We start from the raw sequence: 21512 nt of genomic DNA on the forward strand, positions 1-21512 counted from the left end.
ACCGGACCTCAGGCTGCTGCCTTGCTGGGTGATCACAGGGGCAACTGGTGACACAGCCTCACCCACTTGTGACCCAACATGAAAAGCATCTGTCTTTCTGTGGCTCGACTTCTGTTCACCTTTCCAATGGCCCAATGTTTTTCTAAATCATTCTTCAACTGAGTTGGATGGCTCAGCTATTGACATCACCTATGCCTCCTTTCCATTTTTCTCTTTATGGTCCCATTAAAAAGTTATGAACCTAGTTGGAGAAAATCTATCCTGTAACCTTAATGAGGAAAGGAAAGTTCACCCATCAGGTGGAAGTGTGCGTTTGCATCAATGTGATCCTGACGTCTAGTCAAACTGCAGTGGAATTCAGTATTAGGAAATGCATTTGGGTTTATTTAAAAGTTAAGTTCCCCTTCATACCACTTGCCAAGCTGATCTCAGAGGGCACGGGCACCCACTCCACCCAGCATGTGTCTCTAGTCATTGGGATTTGGGGTGGGTAGAGGAGAGGGAGGAGAAAGGAAATTTGGCCTTTGGTGCCCTAACATGTAGGCTTAGACTGCTTTCCAGGGGTGAGTTTTCCAGGTGCTTGGGCTGAAACTAAAAGATGCCGTTCCTCCTTGGAGGCCCTGAAATCCAGGACACCGCTAGTGTCACAAAGGAAATGGGAGAGGTTCTATGGGCCAAAGAAGGCAGCAACAATTGACAGCCATGGCCAGGCCAGAGAATCGAGGGGACCCTTCTGTATCTGCTGAGCCCTAGCAGGTGACATATCCTTTGGAGTCTCTGGTTTGGGGCAGTAGCTAACCCACTCAGGAGAGTCTGTAAAACAGGCTTATGAACTTGGGGGGCCATGGACTGCTCCCAAATGAAGGCAGTGAATGACAATCCAGATGCTGGGCTGTGTATAAGTTTATTACACACTCAAACATAGTTCCCGGGAGATGCATTAGAATGTTGGCATGGACACGGATCTTAGAGATCCTGTAGTCTAAACTTTCATTCCACAGCCCAACCGAGTGAATGAATTGTCCAAGGTCAGACATTTTGTGGGGGAATGGCCGACCCTTGAGGATAATCTTCTTTCCTCTCTTAGCACCACATTTGCACATATCCATATGGACACATATGTACCAACACGTGTGTGCACATATATAATAAATACCCTCATGAGCATGCACACATGTGCCCTAGGTTAGAAAATGGTACGTTTATGCTGTGTGTGCTTACTGAACTAGCTCTTTTGAGGTCAGAGGGGTTGGCTATTTTTTCTGTAGATGTTCGTTTGTAAAGAACTTGCTTAAACTGTCTTTTGGGGAGTAAAACAGCTGCAGGGCTCAGCCTGGCTGCCCACGGGCAGGAGTGTGCCCCACCCTTGCTCCCTGCCACAATATAAAAAGTCAAGTTCATCATGGGTGTCTGCAGAGCTGCAGGTCCCCACACCGTGGTGGCCTTGGAGAGAACAGAGGGAAACAGCTTTGCAAGACAGGCTAGTGCCAGGACTGGAGTAGTGGAGCCAGATAACAGGCTTTTGATTTTTCTTTGGCTTTAATTAGCCCTTTCAACTGAGAGGCAAGTTCAAGGCCGAGAGCAGAAAGGAGGAGGCCAGAAACTGCGCACAGGGCCGGGCTGTCTCCCCAGCCAGTCTGAAAGGTCACGCCGGCTTTTCACGCGCAGTATCAGTTTCTTTTGATTCGGCCGATCCTCAGGTTACTGTGCTCTGGAGCGCTCAGCTGCAATTCATTTGGCCTCAGCTGAGACCACACATGTTTACGTGCCACCAGCCAGGCCAGGCTCCCCAGCGTCCCACTGAGGAACCCTTGTTGGCACACTGTTGGCAAACACAGCCTTTCCTTCACCCATCCCCGCAGCTGTTAGGTCCCTCCTCTTTTCCCCTCCTGCCTGGAGGCAGGGATGGATCAGGTGGACCCTGGAGTTTCTTTGTCTCCCAGTCCAAGATTCCCTCGAGGCTTGCAAAATGGAACCCATCTCAGATGGCCTCCTCCGGTGGCGGGTCAGCTGTTGAAGGATGGCCCTGGAGGTTGGCTTTTAGGACTTGTGTTTTGCAGGGTCGGGGTCTCCTATGGGTTTTATCATAGTCACAACTCAGAGCTTGCAAAGGGGGTGTGAGTAGTGGTTCACTCCCCCCTTCTCCCACTCCTGTTGTTGGAGTTCCCTAAGCTAGAATGTGTACCCTGGGATGTCCTTCAGGCTCTTCTGATCCCTCCCATTTCCTGGGACCCACACTCATTCCCTGAAATCATGCCTCCAAAACTCAGAGAAGGGAGCAGTGTAAGCCCCGGGGCCCCTCAACCCCTCACTAGGTCTCCGCTGCCCTTTGATTATGTGCAGGGATGATGGGTGGAGCTGGGAGAGAATACCTGTGTGGCTTGGCCTGCCATGCCATGGGGCGTTCTTGGAGCTGTGTGGTGGGCCACAGCCTGGGGACCAGGCGGGGGAGAAGCCGTGGACTGTGAGGCTGGAGCCTCATTCTGCAGGTTCCCAGAGAGTTCCCTGTTTTGATTTCAGGTGAATCAGGAAGGCTGGCTGAGCCCACCTCAGAGTTAAGGGCGGGGCCTCCTCCTGGGACTGTCACTTGGACTGTCAATGCCTGCTGCCAAAGCAAATCCCTGAGTGGGCGTTGGGTATAGAGGCTGGGGAAGCAGTCCTGTGTTTCTTGGTCCTGTGGGGGACCTTTGGGGTGAGGAGCCCATACATAGCCCATAGCTTCTGTCATGTGCCAGGACCCCAAACAGGCCAAGGTGACAGCTCCCAGAGCTTTCTTGGGAGCTCTGACACCCCTCACCTGGAGTTGGCAGCCAGGCTGGGCCAAGGTTATTGCTTACCACATGGGCCACGTGGCTGGGCATCCCAGTGTCCCCCAGGTATGGCTATCTGTTCCTCCTCAACCTTTTTCCAGCCTTCTGGGATAACCTCACAGAAAACTAGCCTCAGACTCCAAATGGATGAATGAATGGATGAGGGGATGAAGCATTTATTAGGCCTTTGGCTATGTACTCATACCTGGTGGATGCCAAGAATCATGAAATGATATTGGTCTCCAGGGGCCCAAGAGTCCAAGACTGAGATGCACCCACGCAGGTTGTCATGGTCTATGTGGTGGGAACAATGACTGTGGTCCTGGGAGTGAGTGACTGTCATGCAGATGAGGCTGGATGATGCAGAAACCAGCTTCTTAATCTTCCCTCAAGACTTGCACTTAGAGCAGGGGTGGGCAAACTTTTTGACTCGAGGGCCACAATGGGTTCTTAAACTGGACCGGAGGGCCAGAACAAAAGCATGGATGGAGTGTTTGTGTGAACTAATATAAATTTAAAGTAAACATCATTACATAAAAGGGTACGGTCTTTTTTTTCAATAGTTTTATTCATTTCAAACAGGCCGAATCCGGCCTGCGGGCCGTAGTTTGCCCACGGCTGACTTACAGTGACCTTCTAACCGGAACTGTAAGTCTTTGGGGGCAGAAACTCCTACCCAGAATCTTTGCCTCACACCTGCCAAGCCCGTAAGTGGGAGCAGAGAGTGGCAGCCTGATAATCCCACTGCAGGGGTGTGCATGGTGCTTGATGTTTACAAAGGGGCTCATCACCTCCTTCGTCCTCTCAGCAGTGCTCGGGATGGTAGAAATGGCAGCCTTCCTCTCCAGGTGAGGAAATGGAGCAACAGAGAAGTCATGTCCTTCACTCACGGTCATGTGACTGGTAGACGAGAACCTGCTGTCCATCCTAATTCTCAGCCGGCTGCTTTTCCCACCGGTGTTTCTCAGTGGTGTGCTGGTGGCACCCTGGGTGGGACAGTTCACTGCCTGGGCATCGCAGGACATTTGCAACCCTGGGCACTAGAGCATTAAGTGCCTATGGGACTCCCCACACTGCAAGAACTAGAAAAGCCTCTCACCTTTCTACCTGTGGGAAACCACTGTGAGACCGAGTGCCTATCTGACTTTGGAGGTTGCCTGCCAGCCCAGCCAGTCCCACCAGGTGCACAGAGGCACGGGGGCTGAGCCCTTTATGCTGATCCCCAAGCTCCAGTTCATGCCCAACAGTGAGGAGCAGTGAAGGAGAAGAACCCCATTCATGGGTGCTGTCACTCCGACACTTATATTTATTGTTTCTCAGGCACAGTGGCCCTGGGAGGGGACAAGGGCATCCCCCTGGACTCAGTCTGGCCCCCCGTCCCAGCCTGGTCGGTCACTCAGGTTCGTCTGGCGCCTGGGATCCTGAAACTCCACGAGAGTGAGCATCCGGAATGGGCAGGCGGTCAGCCCAGGCTCCGGGCGCTGGTCTCTGCCAGTCTGTTTGGGTGTTTTCTTTCCCCGTCAGCAGGAAGGGCAGCTCTGAGTAGATGGGTGTATCCTGTTGTTTATGGCTCTGAGCAAGGTTTCTCTTTTTGCTCAGCCACAGTCCTGTCACAGACCAGGAACTCCCCCTCCTTCTGCCCCAGTCCTTTCTGTGTCCACTACATTTCTATGCGGGTGCGCGCGCGCGCGCGCACACACACACACACACACACACACACACACACACACACTGTGGCACACTAAACATGCATGCCCTATTTCATGCTCAGGTCCCTATGAGAGCACACATCACCAAGCCACCAAGCTCCTTTCACATCAGCCCAAGCACTTACCCCTCACAGCCCACTGACCCCTGTACTCCTGACTTGCAGTTTAGCATTTGGGGGCTACCTTATCACAGCCTGACGCTTTAGAGAATCAAGTCTTTCCCCTCTCCCCTGGAGATGGTTTCTGTCCTAGGTATTCAGGCGAAAAGCACACCCACCTCCCTGTTTGGCCATCAGGATTTGCAGTGAAAGTCACATGCCAGGCAAGTATGCATGGTGCCTTGGGGTACAGGATGGTGGCTGCAGCCTGGGTGGTATCCTGGGCCGAATGAGAGGAAGGGGCTTGAGGCTGGCCTCCTCGGCTGGAGGTGTCCTCCCATGATGCCACCCTGGAGCCCATCGGGTCATAAGGGAGAGTGTCAAGACCCAGGAATCCCATATGCAGAATGCTAACACAGAGAACTGCCAGGAGACCTCAGTGTGGGGTTTAGTGAGTGACGTGTCAGGATGTGGGGCCGTGCAGTGCTGTGTCCTAATGCCGAGACATCTACTTCATTAACCCTGACATGGAAGTGTGCACACCTACAAAACACTCGTGTGTGTACAGACATCCTGTCTGTCTGGATACCGACTCAGTTTCTCATGGTGTCTGTCTACCCTCTCCTTTCTGTCTGTCTGCTGTGTTTCACTGTCTCATTACACTCATACTCTGTGCACTCTGATCTCGTAGGCTCCCTGTAGCTCTCTCTGTCTGTGATTCAGTCTCCCTCGCACCTCCACATCACACGCAGCAGCTAATACAGGAGATCTCTCTCCCGCTTGCACCCATGCACGTGCAAACACCCCACACAGTGTGCGATCTCTCCCCAAATTGGCAGTTGAGCCTCTCATTCAATCAGCAACAGTCCAGAATTGCATTTCTGGATCTTTCCTTCAATTCCAGCCATCCTCACAGGGTGGCGTCTTGGCCTGGATCCTGGTCTGAGAGGTTGGACCTTGGGTCTGAGCCAGTCCCAGCCCCTGAGATGCCACTAGACTGGGAGCAGCTTCCCCTTTGCTTTGAATTACACATGTCATTTTCAAGGAGGTGATACAATAATATCCCCTTTAATAAAGTGTGCTGGGACTCCTATGGAAAGAGAAATACATAGACATTCATAAATAATGATAGACACTGAGCACCTTCTATCTGCAGGACACTTAAACAGCTTCGTAGCACCGTCTGTATATTCTCCTTTGGTTATAATAAGCACAGCATGGGATAGAAAGGGACTTAATAATATTGTTGTGATTTCATGCTTATATCTTTTCTCCACTGGTATCTGATTTAGAGATATTTGCGCTGTGCCTCACCCAGATGTTATGCTCAGTGTCTCAGGCCTGGAATGTGCCCATTTGCCTCCACGTGGTGGATGCCAAGTGGAGGCATTTGAAGGAGAGGACACATTTCAGGCCAGACTCTCCCTGCTGTTGCCATTAGTATCCCTTCATTTTTGCAAGACAGAAGGGAATGACCAGACATGGGCACAGGGCACTTGCTACTTTTCATTAACAAAGTTAGTGGAGAGGGAAAAAAGACAATGAAGGGAGTTATCCCTTCAGATGCTCAATGTACATTTCCCCCCTAATGGATGGGCCCTACATGCTATCCACATAAGAAATGGGATCAGTGGGAGAGAAGAACGGCCACATCTTCCCCTGGTCTGGGTGTCATTACTGCGTCTCTGTCAGTGTTCCAAAATATAATGGGATTTGTTCGGCTGATTTATCCCACATGCAGGCAGCATTATCCAGACTCACACACGAGCCTGAGGAGCAAGAGGGGAAGATGCTCAGCGACGAGAGTGGGGCTAATAAAATTTATTCGCACTAACAAGGGAATGACCTACCCCATAATTCAGCCTGGCGAGTGGGTCAGTGCTTCCCAGCGCCTGCCAGAATACACACAAACTCAATCATCGTGGCATGCCCCACTCCAATTACAGTCCTAGCGGCGGCCGAGGTTGTCTGCTGGAGACTGGGAGGGGAGTGGGAACGTGGGGCTGATGGGCCGTGTGGGATTTCTTTGCCCTTGACAGATGGCCACTGGGGACCGTTGAAGCTCAGGTACCAAAGGAGAAGGGCAGCACCCAAGTGGGTTTTACTTGGTGCTCTTCCCAGTGCCTTCCCTGGTAGTGCCCATGGTCCAGGCTTGGCCACTGGACTAGTTCCAGCGTGGTGGCCATCTGCAGAACTGGGCTAGTGGAGTTGGGCCCCGATGCTCTTGCTTGGCCAGCCTACTGCACTGGTCATGGTGTCTTGGCCTGCTCTGCTCCTTAGAGTGGGGAATATGGGGCTCTCAGCAGCTGAGCTGATGAGGACGAGAAGATCAGGGGATCAACCCTGGGATCCTGAGTTGGAGCTGCTTTGTGACTGCTCTGCTCAGCAGCTCCTAGGGCGGGGAAGGCGGGGCGGGGGGGGGGGGGGGAGGGGAGCAGAATTGCCTCAGCTCACTGTTGGTCACAGACAGGCCTGCAGAGTGTGCGCTTGGTGAATGCCCCTCCCCTGGGTAAACAGCTCAACTTATGGCATTAGTTTCCTGTTAGAAGGGTAGGTTGTTATTGTGATGAGTGAAAGGCCACGTAGGTATCTGTTGGGATTGGGCCACAAACAGTTTCAAAACACATAGAATTACCAAAATGAGTATGCAAATAGGGTTGCTTTTAGCAAACCACTTCCATGGTTCAATGGGTAGTTAAATGCCTTCCTTCAATGGCTGTTTGCCTCAGAATACACACACACACACACACACACACACACGAAGCTCTTAAAGCACCATGACCTTCTGTATGTAGGTATCGACCTATTTGTGATGCTTAGAAACCAGGCACGTGCTCTTGGGAACATTGGTGTAATTTGTTGGGTTGTTTTCCATTCCTGAGACTTTTCATGAAGCCCCTCCAGAAGTGTGTGTCTAGGCTATTGAGGCTGTGCTTTTCTGGCTTCCCCTCTCTTTCTCTGTACACATTGATTTACCTACAATCGCATTGAAAAAGACGCAATGTAGAATCCTCCTGAGATAATGTGTTAGTAACAAAGTGGGGGAGGCCTCATTCCTGTGTTCCACGTTCGTGGCTGTGCTCACAGCCCGGTGCAGGGCCAACCGGCACCTGTCACAGGGCCGCCCCGGCTCTCAGGAGAGTTCAACCTGTGGGATCAATGTGGGCCATGGCAGACCTTTGGGGAGGATGGGGGCTCATAAAAGGGAAAGGGAGGTTTATGCAGAGCGGTAAAGCCATTAGGGGACTGTATAGTTTTATTTTATTTCTTTCTTTGCTATAGAAACTAGCACTCATGCACATGGGACTGTTTTATGAAGTAAGAGGCTTTTTGATGAGAGCATCCTCCCCAAGATGTTGCTGCCTCTCTGAGGCCTCTCCCTGCTGACCTCTTCCCCTGGAGGGTCATCTGTGGGCATCAGGCCTCCTGCATTCATGAGCACCTAGGGGTCAGCGGTCATGTTTGAGATATGGCCCCAATAAGTGGGTGATCACTATCTCCCTGTTCTGCAGAGCTTACAACTGGAGTCTGTGTAGAGACATGAGCTACCACCGCTGATCTGATCCGTATCTCGGTTTAGAGCGAAATCCCACTGATTTCCCATTTCCAGAGGAGGTCTGCGATGGTCAGCTCCTGTGTGTGTGAAGTGTAATTAATTAATGGGAAGAAATTGAGGGCTGCTGAGCATGAAGAATCTAAAGGCCTTCTCTTGTCCAGGTCAGCAGGTGCCTCACAGGTGCCTTGTGGGCTTCCCTCCTCTTTTTTCTCCTAACTTGTATTTCTTTTCAAAGCTTCATCTCTCACCTTCCCTTGGGACAGATGGGCCCAGGAAGGGAGGGAGGAAGGCCAGCTGTCACGATTGCCCCCGAGGGCCTCCTTGCAGGGGAGAGTTAGTTCCTTCCAGAGGTCACGGAGGTCAAGCACTCCCAGGGGAGGAAGTGGAGGCCTGACTCTTCTGTGCAGTCTCTGATCTTGAGAATGGGTTTCCCTGATGCTGGAATAGGTTTCTTTGGGGCCACCCTCTTGCAATCCCAGTGGAATCCCCTTCATAAGATCAGGTGTTTTTTTTTCTGGACTGGAAATTTGGGGTTCTGGTACCTATTTTCTCACAACTTTATAGCTCCCAGGCAGGTGAGGGGGACATCATTTCACTCTCTAGGCCTCAATTTCCTCTTCTGTAAATGGACTGTTGGGTTAAGATCCTGAGTTATTTTCCTTCTGGGGAATAACACAATGTGTGAGAGAGTGGCCATGTACTATACTGGGCAGAGAGCTCAGAAGTGCGCCCACAGAGCCCTGCTGCTCCCCAGGCGGGGTGGTGGGGGGCTGCCCTCTGTACATCCAGCACCGGGTCTGTTATTGATGTGTGTCTGATCTTGGCCTAGGTCTGTCTCCCAGACTAGGAAAAAGGAGAAACTAAAATATTTAATCTCTGTATTTTTGGATCCTCACCTACTGCTTAGTGCTTAGTAGGTCTGTCCTAATTGTTTTTAAACAAATTAATGAGAGGAACAGTAAATAGTGTTGACTTCATTTAGTGCCTTAGTTACCCCTAATAGAAATAGGAGTTCTAATAGCATAATAGACCAAAAGTTTGATGGACAAGGCCTAACTGAAGGACCCACAGTGGGTGAGCTTGGGCCAGTCTCTGAGGCCTTCTTCCCCTGTCTAATGGTCTGGCCTTCCAGCTTTGGGGGTGGCTATGGGGTGCTCAGGACTCCTGTGCATGGGGCTGGATGCTACTTTTGCCTTCAGGGAGGGCAGGAGTGCTGGCTTGCTCCCCGATGGAAGGACTCCTCTCTGCTGGACCAGGAGCTGCCCATGAGCAATAGGAGGACCAGGTCCAACTTTAAATTTCCTGTTCTGGGCTCAGAGACTGCTGCTGCTGGCCCAGAGCAGCCGGCAGCTGCCTCTCGGTTGGAGGAGTCAGCTGCATGGTCTATACCTGCTGGCTCACCCCGTTGGTCTCCTGTGGATTAGTTTGGGATATTTGTAAATAGTGATGCCTGGGGTATGAGGGGCAGCCTGTGGATGTGGAAGAGACTGTGTCCGAGAACTGAGCTAATTGGTCCACAGGGGGCTGGACCTGGTGACCCCTAACTCATTAGCACTGTGTTTGGACCACTGAGCTCTGGCCTATTTCTGACCTTTCCGTAATAAGGACTCACTGTGGGTTTCTGCAAAGGTGGGACAACCCAGGTTGGGCTAAAACAGCTCCACTTGGCAGGGGAGGGGCCATCAGGAACCAGCCCAGAGGCCATGCTAGCTGGGGTGAGGGGTGATTTCAGGGTCAGGTCTGTGCGCCTCCTCATCACCTTTGGCCTTCAGGATGCAGTGGCATGGTGTCAGGGTGATGGTGGTTTTTATGCGTGAGTCGGGGGGCGGGGGGCATAGGGTTAGGAGATGATTCAGAGGGCTCCAGAGGAGATGTCCCTGTGGTCCCCCAGGTCTGCCCCCTTCTTCCACCCTTCCCCAAGAGTCTTTGCAGAGACCACCAGACCCTTCTGGGGTTCTCAGGTGGCTGCTTTGTAGCTCCACCCTGGAGCATGGGCCACTACCGGAGAAAGGATACTGACAGCATTTAAAATCCCCTTTCCGTGGAGATGATAGAGCTTTTCAGAGTGCCAGTCTCTGCAGAGTGGGAGCAATTTCCCTGTAATTGGTAAAGTAACCGTAACTGCTCTGTCATTTGTATGTGGCGACACGTAATTGCACAGTAACCTTTGCCGCTGTGTGCAAGGGAAGCACGGTGAGCTGTTAGATTGTAATTCAGAGTGCCAGTTCTGGCTCTCATGCCACCTCCACTCCTACCCCTCAAGGATGCCCTGGGGGAAGCCGCCATGGGCCTCTCCACATCCTGGCCCAGTGGGTCCTACTCCAGAGAGGGAATGCTTGTCACCTGTCATTCATGACCTCAGTTCACCTCCATGGTGAACCAGACCAGAGCTTCTCCAATGTTAGCGTGCAGCAGAATCACTTGGGAGGGTGTTAAGATGCAGATCTCTGAGCCCCACCCCAGTGTTTCTGATCCAGTAGGTCTGAGTGGGGCCCAAGAATTTTCATTTCTAATGAATAGTGCGAAATCTTCTGGATTTTAGACCATTCCTCTGCTCTTCCCTTCAACCTCATTGATCTGATAGATCTGTAGGAAGTTCCACCTTTGCTATTTCATCTTGATAACACCTGTCTGAGGTAGATGTGATGAATTTCCCCAGATGCCAACTCACCAAGGTTGTCTGAATTGTCGATGACAAACAGTAGTAAGTGTGAACACTCCCATAGCCCTTATGAAATGCCAGACATTGTCCTACATGTACTAAACCATTTACTCCTCACAGCAGTATATACTGGTATTACTATCCCATTCTACCCATGAGAAACTGAGGCACAGAGAGCTTAAATTAGTTGCCCAAGGTCACACAGCAGTAAGTGGTAGAACTGGGATTCAAACCTAAGCATTTTGGTTCTAATTCCAAAGTGTTAGCCATTGTGAAAGTCAGGCTTTTATTTAGTTATCTATCCATCCATTCATTTAACACATATGTTTTAACCTACTATGAACTTGCAACTAAGCCAAGGGTACAAAGATACATAAAACATGGTACCGTCCTTGTGTACATGGACCCTGGAATCCTGTGGGTCACCAGTCTTAATTTATGACCCATGTATCCCATGAGGATATTTGTGGAAAGCAGATTTGGTATCCTCCTGATTGGGGTAGAGGGACCCTGAAGGGTGTGGCCCTAAGACTTCAATATCTCTTCACAGGGTTTCCCAAGTAGGTACCACATATATTCCCATGAAACAGACCCTATTTCTTTCCTTTGTAAGAATGGAGTTGCTCTCTAATAAACAGTCATTATAACAGTGGCCACAGCTCACTCATGGCTATTTGTGGTGTGGGGGAGGCACGAGTGCGATGTGGGCCTGCAGGCGAGGCTGGGCTCCTGATTATAGCCGAGGTGAGTCCCTTCCTGGCTCCTCTAGCCGCTGCTCTAATCTTGCTGTTAATGGGGCCCAGGGGAGAGCTCAGCCAGGGCTGGAGCAGACACTATCCTCCCTGCTTGCCCAGGGTGCTCAGGAATCCATGCCAGCCCTCACCTGTGGAAGCTTTCTCCAATTAGCCTTCCCTTCTAGGGCCCACATGTCCTGGCCTCTGCTCCCTATACCTTGGCCTCCTTGAGTTTGTGGGCCCATGGGACCCTCTGCCTTCTCCTCCTGGTGCTGTCATTTTCCTGCAGCTGTAGCTCAGACCTGGCGGGTTGTGTCCATAGAGACCCGTGCTCTAGTCAGGAGGCACATGAGGACCATTTCCAGCTGCCATGAGACCCCTGTTCCAGGCAGGATTTCCATTGAAAAAATTAATGTGAAATACCAGCTTGTAGCTTGCATTGATGACATGCTTTCCTGTTTATCAGGTGCCTTCACACCTGTTATCTCACCTAGACCTCACAACAGTCCTGTCTTGCAATTTTGTAGGCAAGGAAAATGAGAATCAGAGAACAGGAGAGGCCTACGCCAAGCTGGCTAGTTGAGAAGCTGCTGAGCTGCTATGGAACCCGAGACCTATGTGCTTTCCACTACTTCAGTTCTAAAACTCCCTCCCCACTGCCACAGCTTTGAGGAAACAGTAAGATCACCTCATGCCACAGCTGAGGGACCTCGGCAGCCATGCAGATCTGGGCTGCGCCTGTCAAAGGCCCCAATCACCTTTTTATTGCCTGGCATAGGGGAGCCTGGGGAGAAAGCCACCATTGTCCCTGGAATGCAATCCCCACGTTAGGAGCCCCAGCTGCAGTCTTTAGAACCTGGTGATGACACCGGAGGTGGGTAGTTGGGAGGAGCTGACTGTCTGCTATCGGTGAGGAGACTGAGACCTGGCTCCTGGCGGGCCTCGAAGGGAGGTGTTAGGAACTGAAGACGGCAGAGCCCGGCTGCCAGGCTGACTGGCTGAGCTGTCCTCACTTCCTTCTGATGAAAACATCCCTCTCCCAGCCCCTTGCCGTGCCTGGTGCCACCGCAGCAGGAGCTCACAGGTCCCTGACTTCCTGCCTCTGAGCAGCCAATGATTCAATGATGCAGGTGCTCAAATGCATTCTGTCTCCTTGTAGGTGGTTGTTTATTTATTTGATTGTGTCCTGCCCAGCCAGGGGGAAGAATGGTTTTCAGTAACCAACCACTCAGAAATGCCATCCTGGGCCAGTGAGGTACATGTTTGTGCCAGGGGTGGTGGGAGACTGGGAAACATGGGCTGCTTTGCTCCCTGACTCGGTGTCCCCCTGTTCAGGGCAACTAGTCATCCAGCCTCATCTATTTAGAAGATGGGTCATGATGGGCAAGGCACATTTGCTGATGCCAGAGGCCCCTGCCGCCCAGTTTAGGGTTGAGAAAGTTGGGGATGAGTCTTCTTCAAGAACAGGAGCACACAAGGCCATGAGGGTTCCTAGCACGCCCTCAGCCTTCAGTGCACAGAGCCTGCCGGGCCAGCCCAGGCTCACCCTCCCTGGTCTGACTGCCACCCCAACCACCACCACGATAAGAAGAAGGGGAGATGGCAGAGAGAGGATTGAGATGCAGCATGTTGTCTTCCCCAAGATGAACAATGCCAGTCCCCCTTCTTCTGGGAGGGAGCCGAGGGCCCCACAGCCCTGAACAGCTCAGAGTTGGCCACGGTCACACAGCTCCTGGCAAGAGCCTGCCCACCAGTTCTCCAGATGCCTCTCCTTTGGCTGGACTGAGGCCTTTAAAAAAGTGACACCTTCTATTTTATTTTATTCCTTTTTCTGAAAAGTCCAAAAACGTTTACAGGCATGAGCTCTATAGGCTTTATGGAAGCCCGTCAAAAAGCAGGGGTTGTTTCTTCTATCTTTATAGAGCGGAAAATAAAAGAACAGAATATGGAAAAACTCTTCTAAGACCACACAGTTCTTCCCAGAAAGGGGAAAATCCAGCGTAGGCTCCTAGCGCCCAGGGGAGTCTATGCCAAACCAAAGCTGCTTGCTGGGGCACAGGGGCCTCCTCACCAGCCATAGTTAGTCCTCACACTCTCCAGTAAGTCCGATCCCAGCTGGGACCCTCTGCTTGCGTGGGGACCTGGAGGCCTGGAATAAAACAGGGGGAATGCAGCTGTAACACTGGGAAGGAAACCAGCCCGGAGCCTTTCCTGTTGGTTCCCTGAGTCCTGAAATTGCCCTGGAGTCAGGAGCAAAAGTTGGGTCAGTGTGTGCCATGGGATATCCAGGGAATATTCTCTTTGAGGAATGCTAATAGGTGTTCCGGTCTAACATGGTTTAGGGAATAAAATGTTCGGGAAAGGATTAGAGAATATCAAACATATTTCTTCTTAAAAATACTTCATACCTTTCCTGTAACTAATCATTGTGAATGGCTGACATGGTGTTAGAATGTACTGTTTCTCAAAATTATGTGCCCAAGGAACCCTTTTGTGATAGAACATCTTGGGGGTTTGGGTTCCACTGAAGATACTTTGGGAAATGCTGGTGTAGGGATGGATGACAAGGCCAGGGCTCTGAAAGAAACAGGGAGTCTGAGATTGGGCAGCGTGAGGCTCTACAGTGGCTTGTTGAGTTCATTCACAAACTTTCCATTCCTCCCATTTCCCCTTTCCTGAACCTACGGTCTGTACATGTCTTTGTCATAGCCTTGCCATCCATGTATTGATGTTCCTAATTCTCCATTCTACACTTGTGAGTCCTCATCTGTGGGGACCCTTTAACAGCAGGTGTGTCGAAGTGGAGACCACATCCTCCTGATGCCTGAGCCCAGCCGTCTGGAGCCCATGCTCATGGGTGCTGGCCCAGTGCTTTCTGATGTGATGGTGGCAAAAGGCAACCTAAGCTACTGGGATGGCACCTGGAGTGATTGCAGGTGGGGTGGAGAGACCATGGGAGTGTGGTGAAAAGAGACTCTAAGAATTTGTGTGTGTTTTTGTTTTTTGTTTTTGTTTGTTTGTTTTTTCCATTGTCCTGAACCCTACTTAGATAACTGTTGACACGTTATCTAGTTTCTCTGGACTGAGTGTTTCATGTAAAAATTAGGGATTTATACCATAGCTAAGAATTCTTCTAGTTCTGTAGTTCCCTGACTCAATACCTCTGCAAATTTCCCCGACGTTCCTCCCTAATTTTTCTCCTTTTTAATTTTCAGCTCTTAACTATTTATTTTTTTTATTTTTTCTCAGCTCTTAACTATTGATGATAACTTCTGTGGCCTGGATATGAATGCACCCCTGGGCGTGTCCGAGATGGTCCGTGGCACCCCTGTCTTCACAGAGGACAGGGACCGCATGACTTCTGTCATTGCATATGTCTACAAGAACCACTCCCTGGCCTTCGTGGGCACCAAAAGTGGCAAGCTGAAAAAGGTAGGAACAAGGTGCACTCATTTCAGTTATTGTGAAGACAGTCTGTCCCCGCTGGGGCAGATGTTATCTCATGCTCTTTTGCTACCTTGGGCCTGGTGGGTGAGCGGTACGGGTTGGAGTTAGGAGATATGTTGCTGTTGAGGTCATGAATGATCATCTTGTCTCTTCTCTGCTTTTGTACTACAGTTGTTGTGGGAATCAATCACACTGGGGGAGTATGCATTCACCTCTTCCCTTCCAGCCTCACTAGACCATCCTAACGGGTGTGTGTGCTCTCTTTAACTTGGGTTTGTGCCTAAGACAAGAGCATAATAGGCCTGGTTGGTTGGGAAGGTGCACAGAGGTAAGGGAGGTGCCTGCTCCTCTTGCTTCAGCCCTTCTGGCTTACACTTCCATCTGGAATCCATTCAGGGAAATGGAGGAAAGTGCCGGACCTATTCGAGTTGCTATTGGGGCTAAGAGCCAAATTGTGGGGCAAGGAAATGTAGGATATTGTGGTGCACCTTGCGATTGCTTAAGGTGGAGTAGAATGGTGTGATCTGGGGACACGAGCTTTCCTCCTCATTCTTCAGAGACCTGCTGGCTTCAGGAGCACCTGCTGAGGCTGGCCCATCAGCAGTGCTGGGGCACCTGCCCATCCAGGACTAGTCCCTCATCCAGCTCTGCTCAGGCTTCTTACCTCAGTGAGTTGGAGCTGGCTCCCTAGGATACCCTCCTTGCTTGGACTACAAGGCTTTCTAAGACTGTAGGCAGGAGGTCCTGTTTTGTGTTGGCTGATAATCAGACTTCAGTCTTGTCCCAGGGAAATATTGGTGACACCATGTGGAGCTCCTGCTGGTCTTATTTTGATTTCCGTTGGGATTCGCTGGACAATGTGTGATTCAGACTGAGAAAGCCAGCACTACCTGATCTGAGGGAGCCTTGATCCCTACCTTCTTGTTGCTGTATTTCTGGGCATTCGCTCAAGATGGTCAAGGGGAGACGTTCTCTGCACACCTAGAAGGCTGTGCTCGCTCTTCCATCCTACTGTGTTGCAGCCCTTTTCAGCAATTATTTCTTTCTTTAAATGGTACAGCCCTGTGGAACAGGCAGTGGGTCTGGGGTGTGAGACTACGGAGGTGAGAAGCGGGAACAGAGTGTGCATGAGCTGGGGGATGAGTGTACAGTAGTTGTTGGGTCATATCTGGAAGGGAAAACAGTGTTGGTGAAACACTATGCGCGCTGCAAGGAGGATGAAGGCAAAGCACCACGCATCTCACATTGCCCCTCAAGAGCTAACACATAGCAAATGTCAAATTAACAGATAATTTAACCATCGTCTATATAGCTTTAAGAATTATATTTTGTAGTTCCCTGCCTTTCTGCGAAGAGCATATTAAACACAAATGAATGTTTTCTTGCTGCATTGGCCTTTTGGTTGTTGATTACTCATGTATGAGCTGAATTCCATGGACGCCCAGAGACGATGCTGCAGGCGTAGGTGTGTTGTTGCTGCCCAACTCCTGTGTCCGTTGCAGCCTTCTGGGCTTTCCCTCCACGCTGCGCTGTCACTCCTCACTTCCGCCTGCTGTCAGGAGTCCTGGTCGACTCCAGTGCCTTTCCTCCTCCTCCACCTGCGGCTTCCAGCTTTCAGTGGCCTAGGAAGGCAGATCCCCAAACTTCCTGGAATTGTGTCTACTCAGCCTCAGAATAAACCAAGAAGGTGCGTGCACGACCTTCAGACCACTGGACTTTGAGGACATTTCCTTTGGCTGCTCCAGCGACTGCATTCTGTACCATGACTCAATGAGTTCGGTTTGCTGGAAAAGTGAATTTACAGTTTAAACGGTGAATTCATACATTTGGCCTGCGTTGCCTCTCAATGGCTGAATAAGCGGTATTGAGAATAAAGAAGCAAGGCAATTTGGGGTGCTGTAGCTCTTTTCTCTACTGAGCCCAATCTCAAGTGTGATGGAGAAGTAACTTACTCTAAGACACTCAAAGATTCCCATACCCCAAAGTTCCTACCAGGTGCCAGAGGATCACTGACTTGCTGGCAAGATCAAGCAGACACTTTAGAAGGATTATTTTTGCTATTGTCTGAGCAGCTTGGAATATAGTGTCAGTGAAATAAACTTTGAGAGTTCAGTGCACATAACAGAACAGGCAATTCTATTCCCTTGCGGGGTATGTGTGTGTGTTGGGGGGCGGGGGGGGGGCGGGCATGATCCCTGTCCATGGCTGCATCATAAACCCAGCACAGCCAGCTTGCAGGTGTGTCATGTAGGTCAGAGGGGGGGGGGGGGGGCTGGGGCTGATGGGGGCTCTCTCTCTCTTGTGGGAGCCTGTATCCTGGTGGAGATGTCAGTGTGGAGCACATCTTCATGACCATGGGCTGAGGACACCCCCGGAACCTGGGGAAGCAAAGTGCACAGAGACCACCCTCAGGGGGCAGGCTGTGGGAGAGCCTGGCCTTGATGTGTCCCCAGACGTCAGCCAGACCAGCAATGACAGGCGACACCTGACCAGCAGGCTTTATAAACTGTGGGCTGGCATTTCCCATTTTTTATTTGGGGAGGGGTTTGTGTAAGAACAGCTCCGTTTCAGCCACCTGGGATATTACATTTAATTTCCAGAGCAGTGGTGGGACTGGTGAAGCATAAACATTTGAGAGGTAAGAGCAGAGGTTCATGGGGGGCAGGTGGGGGGGGTGATGAGCCAGCAGCCCTCCTGGGGAGCCCTGGCCATCAGAACAGCCAGCCTTTCTGCTGCAAGGGCTCAGAGGGGCAGCCACTCTAACAGTTTTGCTGGAGCCCAGCTCCTGCTGCTGCCGACTCAGCAGCCCGCCCATGGGGACAAGGCTGAGTTGGGAAAGGAAGGCTGGCCCGCCGAGCCTGTTGTTTGAAATAATAAAAAGCAAAACTGGCCAGTTTATTTACTTTTCCTAAACAATAGAATTTCCCACCACCCTTGCTCGCTGCGCACCACTCCCCTTTCCTCATAATCGCTCTGCCTTGCTTTTCCCAGAGGTTATCGGGACCACAGTCACCTCTGGGCAGAGGCCCAGCCACGGAAAGCCGTGGGGCCGCGGGATTCTGCAGGAAGGTTTGTGAGCTGCCGAAAGTGAGAAGAATGGAAATCATACTGTAGCTGTGATTACAGAGCTGGCTTCTCTGAGCCCCGTAATAATCTCCTGTGTGTACAAGGCCTTGCAGAGTTCTTTGCAATATGACAAGGGACTCAAGGTAGGGAGGGTGGGCGAAGGGCACTTGGGGGTTTGCTGAGAGGTAGGGAGTTTGCTGTGGGTTTCCGGGGTCCAGGAGCTAGCTAGCCAGGTGCTGTCCTCAAAATTACTGACTTTCTGTGTTGTTTGAAAGCTGTGGGTCCCCATCATTTGCAACCTTGCCTCCAATGACCATAATTTCACTCCTTTAGTGCACACATCACATAAGGCAAGGGGAAAGGAGGTGAGGAGAGTGCCAGTTTGGATGTATTTTATGTTTTCTGATGTGTATGTGTTACTGCTGGTATTGGCAGCCTTTCCCATGGTGTGTGTTGAAGGCATGTGCTGTTAAGAAACATGGCATATGAATGCTACAGTCATCAGGAGGTGCCCGGGAACTTGGAAATAACCAACAGACTGTTAAAATGCCAATGACAGGTTAAAAATCTTAAGGCAAACACCATCCCAATGTGCTTTAGGTTGTCTGGATAAATCTGGAAACCTTTGACCCAAGTTGGGGTGGTGAGGTCTGTGTCACCTCTGAAGGACAGGATCTCTTTGCTTAAGTATCTCGGCCGGAACCCACCCCTTCCTTTTTCTCTGCTTTTTGCTTTCCTACCACTAAGTGAGCATATTTTATGGCTGCTGTTCGGCAGTAAATTACTGCCTGACATTAGTGGGAGAGACTAATGTTCACGGTGAACCAAAGCATCATAAACTTCCACTTGAGGTGTGATTGCTCCTTTCATTTTGTGACTGCATCTTCCCGGGGTGTTTTGCAAGGTAAACTGTTCACAGCCAAGGGGCTGAGCACACTGTGGATGTTGGTTAAGCGGAAGTTGGGCTGGCCCTGCTATCGGCTTCTGGTAGGATATGTATGGTGTGTGTGTGTGTGTGTGTGTGCGCAAACCACAGCATACCAGCCTCTCTCGGTAGAAATTGGGTGTGTGTCAGCATGGAGAATCCAGAGGAGAGGATAACTAAAAAAAAGCCATTGCTATTGGGAATTGTCTTACAGATTAGTTTAATCATCCTAATTTATTTTTTCTTGAGGTTGTTTTGAAATTGATTTGCCTGTGTTCCATAGGCCCTAAGCACAGAAGTGGAGTGGGGGAGGGGAGACCCACCAGGGCCTGTGTCATTCTGACCATATGTTCTCAGGAATGGAGTGTGTGTGTGTGTGTGTGTGTGTGTGTGTGTGTGTGTGTGTGAGATGCTTGAGTCACAGAGCAATGTTAGATCTGAGATGGGCAACCCCTGCTTTGCAACTTCCTTAATGCATCTGAAACTTTTCCTGAATATTCACCTGGAAATGTGAATGAATTTTAACTGAAAAGAAATTCCTGCCACAGAAAGTGTTCCACATGGCTGGAGGGTCACACAACCACATGGAGACACAGTGCTGGACTCCAGCTGCCGGGGAGCCTGGGATTAGAGCAGAGGCCAGTGTGCTTGGTGCAGGCTTTGGTCAGTTAGCTCTGTTTCTGTGAGTTCTTCCAGCCAGAGTGCCAGCCGGTCTGGTGTGGTTCAACACCAAGACGAAAACAACAGAATATGGGCGACTCCATGTTGGACAGCTTTCACTGTGGGAAAAGACCACAATAGCACTTTTGTTTGATCATTTTTGCCTTGTCATTTTTGCATTTCCCACCCCTGGTTTTGCAAGTATGAAGCCTGTGTAGACCTTAACCTGTGGATTCAGTGAGGGGGAGGCTGAGATTGAGGTGCTGGGGACAGAGGGCACCATAGATGTTCCAGCGGTGCTGTCCTTCTTCCTCTGATCTCACATCTCAGCAGGGACAGCCATGGCTGTTCTGTCATCATTCCTGCAAGCCTGGGGAGCCAGGACTGGCCGGCAGAGCAGCCTGATGTCGACCTGCCCACTTCTCATGGTCCTCCTCTGCCTTCTTTTGGTTTCCTCTGCTGGGTTTTAAGCCTTTTTGTGCACGATTATCTGTGGGTAGATGTGGAGAACAGCTAAGCTGGTGCATGTCCTCTTGGGCAGATCTTACATTCTTGGACAATATTAAGCCCTCACTCAACTGTCCTTTTTATGTCAGTGTATCCCCATTGGCACTATTTTTACTGCTATGCTGTTGGGTTACCCACTGTCCCTGCCTGTCTCTTGAGGGGACAAGTGGTCACTCCGAGCTGACCTGAGCAGGCATGGGAGGCGTCCCTCTCAACGCAGCTGGAAGTGTCGCTGGAGCACAGACTAATTCTCCTCCTGGGCCCTCTTGAAACACACTTTGCGATCCCCAGAAAACATCACTTCAGTCTATTTTCTAAATTATCACTGCGAGCTCACATGATTTAAGGAGATTGTTTTAAATGAGCTTTGCCAAGTCAAGATTTACTGATACATGTCAGCCACTTTTTTGAATCATGTGTATATCTGTATATATATATATATATATATATATATATATATATACATTTGTGTAGAATGATCTGAATAATAAATTAAAATACAAAGACATTAACATTGAAGAAAGTGCTTCAGAAACACCCCAGACCATAGAATGCACTCAGTCAGCTGATGCTGAAATGCCAGACACGCCGGAGGAATTTATCCAGTGACACATGCAATTGAAGTAAAATATTGTGCGTTACAAGAACATATCATTAAAATGAAAACTAGCAGCATATCAGGAGTCTGGCCATGTAACCAAGACAACAAAGATGGGAAAGGATGAAAGACATGATGTACCAGAGGAAGAGGGAGGAGGCAGAGGCAAGAAGAGGAAGTGGCCCCCAGCTGTCGATGGTCCCCCCACTGCTGGCTCATTCTGGTCGGATCTGGATCGGAGGAAAACAGAATTGTCGTTGATATCAGCAGAGGCTCTCAGTGAGGACAGGACCAGGGAGGTCTTCATGCCCTTAAATCACGGAGGCTTCCTCCCTAGCCACTTTGATGGGGAAGGCAGTGGCAGCTGGACCGACTCAGAGCCGACCAGTTGAAACTCCCATTAGGGGTCTACTTGTTCTCCAGTGACTGCCTGTGGATGTGGCCATGCCACTTGTCTCTTGGGGGTATCATGCTGTTTTTTTCTGGTAGCTTTGGCCTCTCATAGAGGCATTCACAGTGACTTCTAAAACACCTCTCTCAAGTCTTCCACATTCACTCCATACTTTCTATTGCAGCCCAGGGGACACAGGTGTATGAGTTATGGATTGCTGTGTAACAAATTAACCCAAACATGGAGAATGTCATAGATTCTTGGGTCAGGAATCCCGGCATGGCTTAGCTGGGTCCTCTGGCTCTGGCTTGCTCACTGACTACAGTCAAGGTGTCCCTTGGGAATGCAG

The 21512-nt window shown here is 50.4% G+C and overlaps 1 protein-coding gene across 2 annotated transcripts in view; it reads left to right on the forward strand.

Moving 5' to 3' along the window:
* The window catches only part of PLXNA4 (plexin A4), a 411874-nt gene that overhangs the window by 67305 nt on the left and 323057 nt on the right, over positions 1-21512 (forward strand). For both annotated transcript variants that reach the window (XM_036328657.1, XM_036328658.1), the window contains exon 3: positions 14819-15001. In XM_036328657.1, coding sequence (XP_036184550.1) covers positions 14819-15001 — 183 coding nt within the window. The remainder of the gene's footprint in view (positions 1-14818; positions 15002-21512) is intronic.

The sequence above is a fragment of the Myotis myotis genome, unplaced genomic scaffold (genome assembly GCF_014108235.1).
Source record: "Myotis myotis isolate mMyoMyo1 unplaced genomic scaffold, mMyoMyo1.p scaffold_m19_p_11, whole genome shotgun sequence".
NCBI classification, from domain to species: domain Eukaryota; kingdom Metazoa; phylum Chordata; class Mammalia; order Chiroptera; family Vespertilionidae; genus Myotis; species Myotis myotis.